This window comes from Netta rufina, assembly GCF_964035555.1.
Source record: "Netta rufina genome assembly, chromosome: Z".
Lineage (NCBI taxonomy): Eukaryota > Metazoa > Chordata > Aves > Anseriformes > Anatidae > Netta > Netta rufina.
The window spans coordinates 30323689-30329688 of NC_140126.1; the positions used below are offsets into that span (position 1 = coordinate 30323689).

Here is a 6000-nt window from a genome sequence, read left to right on the forward strand (position 1 = left end):
CCTACACTTCATGATCCATACCTACACATTAGAGGAGTTGTAGAAACTATGAGGATTCTATGAGAATCGCTTTTACAGTCACCTCTTCTGATGTTTACTTACCTACTGAACTGTATGATATTTATTTTTCACAGCAGTAAAAGTTTGATCTTTTCCACACCACTGCAAATTTTCATCTGCCATATTTTTAATCTCATTATATTTCCATGGTATCCATTAAGCTTTGTGCTTTTCTTTCTGACTATCAAAATGTTAGATTACTCTTAGATACCAAATGAAACTCATAATTCAACTACACTATGCCAGCCTGGTTCAGCTACCTACTACACCCTTGCTGACACTATCTCCTGTTCCAAACTATCACTGTAATGTCATTTCTGCTATTTTACAAATGCAGCTAAATAAAGATATGTATAGCTTTCATGACAGAAGAATCTTTCAAATCTATTTAATTTCTATTTCTATGAAAATACATTACACTTAAGTATGCAAATGAAAAAATGACATTTATTTCAAGTCAGAAGTTAGATGCTTTTTTCCATCACATTCAAAACAAAGACAATGAAACTGAAATCAATAATGTTGTTGCTTAGTATCAGGGAATGTAGTCATAGAGTAATGGCTTTAAACTAAAATAATAATAATAATAAAAAATAATAAAAAAGATAGATTTACATTGGATATTAGGAAGAAATTCTTTACTGTTAGGGTGGTGAAGCACTGGCACAGGTTGGCCAGAGAAGCAGTGGATGCCCCACCCCTGGAAGTGTTCAAGGCCAGGTTAGATGGGGGGGTCGAATTAGATAATCTTTAATATTCCTTCCCACCCAAAGCATTCCACAATTAATAGTGTTTCTGATTTTATTTCTCCTAGAAAAGTTAACATTGCATTACAGTGAAACAGAAGCTATTGACCCAAAACCACAATAGCTCTGCATATTATCATTTGTAGGTACTACATGTGTGGCTCAATTTCTTTTTCTAGTGTTGATGACCTTTATGGGATGCCTGGAAAAAGTGTCTCTTGGGACTACATCCCCAATTGACATGGGTTGATCACAATTATAGTTCCAAATGTCTTCTTTTTTTTTCATTTATGCCTAGCTTCAAATGAAATGGAGATCTCCCTCCTTCCTTGGGAGAAAAGGAGGAAGTACCAGTGAATTCTCTGGCCTAGGGAACCCCTCCAAAATTTTCTTTGCACTAACAGGCATAGGAAAACAGAATGTAAGTTTTCACAAATGTCATACCCTGATAAGACCTCTGACCGTGAAAGGAGCTTTACACAGATATGTGCTATCATCAGAACAGTATCAAGCATCTGTCATACTGGAAATAGAAGAAATATACCAGTTGCTGCTCCATGCCTACTACACATGAGACCAGTTACCAAGGGTAGGTATTTTGAACTATTTTACGATGTTTCCTGGAGCAGTAGGATAACCTCAGAAACTGTCTGGAGCCAAACAAAAACCAAAAATGTTTATGTTTCCTTCAGTATGATCTTTTTCAGACTGGACAGTGGCCTACCTGTGCCTTCACAGGAATGGAAGACACTCATATTGCCTCTAAGACAACCTCACTACCAGGGATCTGATAAAGTTCCACTATGCCCAGCAGTACTGCAGAAGAGGACACTCAGTAAGGAATGTAAATTTGAGTGAGCAGAAATAATATACACTGCCTGAAGTGCTTTTTTTCCCACTTGTCTTTGTAAACATAGAGTCAAAGGTTGTTTCAGTCCAGAAATCTAGCTACCCACTGTCACAGAAATTAAGTAAAGGTTCATTATAAATACACTTAAGCAAACTGAACAATAACATTGTTCACTGCTGATAAATGCAAAATGAAACAAGCAGGTAAAAGTGAACAAATTCAGCATTCACAGAGCAAAGTTATGTGCAAGCAAAATGATCTTAGAGCTAAAAAACAGTTGAGAAGAGGAACCATAGATATCATCTGTGAAATGCTCCGTCAGCTGTCCATGCACCACTGCACTTCTTGGAAATTCCTACAGCTCATGCAGAAGCACAAAGGGATACCACTTCACAAGTGGGATATGCAGAGAATACTTCAGTGAAGGAGGAGAATATCTTGCACAAGGAGAAAACACTCTAGCCGACAAATCTGCTGTTTTGTTGTTCTTAAGTTTAGCTATTCCCAGCTATAGGCAAGATTTTTTTCAAAATTCAACAGTGAATGCTGCAAACAGCTAAAAGTAAGAAAGAACCTCCAAAAGGAAAATAAAAATCATGGAAGAAAAAAAAAAAAAAAAGAGAGAAAAAGAAGAAGGATAAAAAAGACAAGCAAACTGTGTGAGAATAACAGCCTGGTGATGAGAACGCAGGTCAGAGTAGGAAGAAGCATATTAAAAGTGGACCAGCTGTAACCAAAATGTGAAAATAAAAAGCAACTAAATCAAATACTGAGCACATGCTACCTTGCACACATAGATGTAAGAGAAATCTCAACAATAACCTAAAAATAAAACAACCAACCAATCAAAGGCCGAAATCAATACAAAAATGAGGGAAGCCCGAAGGATTGATCTGCACTGAAGAACTGAGACCAAAAGTTAGCATGATGAAAAGGAGGGCAAACAACAGAAGATCGGCAAAGGAAGCAGCTGCATATCTTCTCTATTTCACTTTTACATACTGTGATGCACATTTTCACAGATTGTCCAAAGAGCTACAGCATCTCAGCCACAGGATACATTAACCAGTACAGTGTTCAGATACATGTAAGTTTAAATAAGTTTTCACATCACAAAGGTGATGGGAAAGACACTGACATCAAGGTTTATAAAGCAGCAAGCTTTATAAGTGAGTGTTATGACAGTTCACTTTACTGTTTTGACAGTCATCATTTTCATCTCTGAACAAACATGTTCCTCACTTCTGATAACCCAACACACAGCACAGGATTTATCAACACCCTTTAGCATATGGATATAGTCCCCCAGAGATATGCTGGGGCTTCTTGGGGGCCTATTGGACCTATCCTGAGTCACAGAGTGTAGACAAAACACACATACAGAAGTCTGCATCATGGTAAAACAAAAACTGAATAGACTACTACTGTATTAACCACTGTATGGAGATGTTTTGTTCCTCACTTAAATTGTTTTAATCAAAATCCTGTTGGGATGATTACAGCTTACACAGTATCAAGTACCTCACTTATAACACATCTTCACAAACAATAGACAAGGCAAACACCAGATGGAAAAATTCTGTGTTTGTTTATACTACATTTACAAAACCAGCAAATACACATATTTCACAGAAAAAATAATAATTATTCTAAAAACCCATTACTTTATTGCAGTAATAGTAAGATGGATGCAGAGATTTATTGTATATTTGAATATACTTGGAGGTAAAACAGTCCCATACTACTCACCTTGATCTCTTTCATGCCATGTCCGACTCCCCGCAGCTGGTGAATTTGGAGAGGGATAAAAGTCTCCTGTCGGGCTTGGCTCCATATTCTCATCTATGGAGATAGTTTTGGGCCTTTTGCTGTTAAGTAATGTAAGATTTGGTCGTGAGAATGATATGCAGCTAGTAGTGTTATATAAGCTATTTAGATTTTAACAACAACAAGAAAATTGATAAAAAGCAATTCAGGCATATAAAGCACAAAAAAAGCAGATTTTAGATCTTTTGCTAACTGCCATAGAACATGTTATGTAATAATATGTAATTCAGGTATGTGCTTGATTTTTTCACACGACAATACCTCAGAGATGATTATGTGACATGTAAAAGACATAATTGTTCTAATTCTACCAGAATTCATCTGACAAAATGAAAGAAAAGAAAACAAAACAAAAACAAAAATAAAACAACAACAACAAAAACAGTTCCTGTAACCTACCAATGAAAGGTTGTATATCATGAGAATTTTAAATCTGCACAGAAACCATAGAAGCAATGGAAAGTTCTGGAAAAGATTAACTAACAAAGTCAAGGTAAACCAGAAACCTTTCTGTGTGTGCTAGTAAGGGAAAAAATGTAGTTCACTGTATTCTACCAGGTCAAAATCCTAAGCTTTTCAAAGAGGTATAACTTGAAAGAAAGACTTTTCATTTTAGATGAATATAATTGAAAACAAAAGGCTCACATTTCATGTCACTATATAAAAAGAGTTAGTGCTTCCATAAAGTAAAGGGAATTCAAGGTTCTTTGTAACAATATATGTATATCCTGATATTGCTATGTAGACTTTCAAAGAAAACAAGAATGAAAGTTTTAATGGTCTTCTTCTCCTCCTCCTCCTCCTCTTCCTCCTTCTTGTTCTTCTTGTTCTTCTTGTTTTTCTGATTTTCTTCTTCTTCTTCTTCTTCTTCTTCTTCTTCTTCTTCTTCTTCTTCTTCTTCTATTTTATCATTATCATCATTATACACTCTGAGAATCAATATTTTTTTAAATGTACTAGGTGAAAATACAATGACAATGGAATTAAATGGCAGAATATGAGCTCAATAACTCAGAATCAATAGGCACTGCTGGAATTGCACCTCAGTCTTGTGACAGTCCTTCTGTCCTGTCCCACTGCACAGACAGTTCCAGAGTCCTTGGAGTGCAGAAACCTAGGAGATGATCTAGTGTGACCTAACCTTACTGTGGCTAGCAGGTTGAGGGAGGTGTTTCTCCCACTCTGCTCTGCTCTCATGAGACCCCACCTGGAACACTACATTCAGCTCTGGGGCCCCCAGCACAAGAAGAATATGAAAGTATTAGAGCAGAATCACAGAATCACAGAACCATCTAGGTTGGAAGAGACCTCCAAGATCACTGAGTCCAACCTCTGACCTAACTCTAACAAGTCCTTCACTAAACCATATCACTAAGCTCTACATCTAAATGTCTTTTAAAGACCTCCAGGGATGGTGACCCAACCACTTCCCTGGGCAGCCTATTCCAATGCCTAACAACCCTTTCGGTAAAGAAGTTCTTCATAAGATCCAGCCTAAACCTACTCTGGCACAACTTTAGCCCACTCCCCCTTGTCCTGTCACCAGGCATGTGGGAGAATAGACCAGTCCCCACCTCACTACAGCCTCCTTTAATGTACCTATAGAGAGCGATAAGGTCGCCCCTGAGCCACCTTTTCTCCAGGCTGAACAACCCCAGCTCCCTCAGCCGCTTCTCATAAGACTTGTTCTCCAGACCCCTCACCAAGTCCAGCAAGTCCAGAGGGAGCCATGAAGATGATAGCTGGAGCACCTTTCCTACAAAGACAGGCTGAGGGAGTTGGGATTGATCGACCTCAAGAAGAGAAGGCTCTGGGGAGACCTGATAGCCGCCTTCCAGTACCTAAAGGGGTCTACAGGAGATCTGGGGAGGGACTTTGTCTGGGAGTGTAGAGATATGAAAAGTAATGGCTTTAACCTAAAAAAAAAAAAAAAAAAAAAAAAAAAAAAAAGTAGAAGTAGATTTAGAACAGATACAAGGAGAAATTATTCTTCACTCAGAGGGTGGTGAGGTACTGGAACACTGAAACAGGTTGCCCAGAGAAGCTGTGGATGCCCCATCCCTGAAAACATCCAAGGCCAGGCTGGATAGGGCTTTGAGCAACCTGGTGTAGTGGAGGGTGTCCTTGCCCACAGCAGGGGGGCTGGAACTGGGTAGTCTTTAAAGTCCCTTCCAACCCAAGCCATTCCACGATTCTGTGATTCTGTGAGCAATCCTGCAGTACTTGATTTTGTAGCAAACAGCTTCAGACAAACAGGGAGCCCCAGGGGGTGGACAGTAAATTATCTGGGAGCCAAGAGGAGGGCAGACCAGTTTCTTCACCTCTGTGGGTCTGCCAGCTGTTCCTGAGGTAAGGAACTCTGTCCTTCTCAGTGTCAGAAGGATATATGCTGAAGCAAGGAAGAAGTGGGTTTCTCAGAACAAACACTGAGATCGCTAAGAAAAATCAGAATGCCTGTGACAATCTCACACGCTCGTCCTCATCCCCACTATGCCGGGACACACATCTTGTGAGGCA

At 38.9% G+C, this 6000-nt stretch overlaps 1 protein-coding gene across 1 annotated transcript in view; it reads right to left on the reverse strand.

Moving 5' to 3' along the window:
- Positions 1-6000, reverse strand: part of NFIB (nuclear factor I B) — a 183474-nt gene that overhangs the window by 56100 nt on the left and 121374 nt on the right. Inside the window, 1 exon segment of the mRNA XM_084304703.1 lies at positions 3406-3524. Coding sequence (XP_084160829.1) covers positions 3406-3524 — 119 coding nt within the window.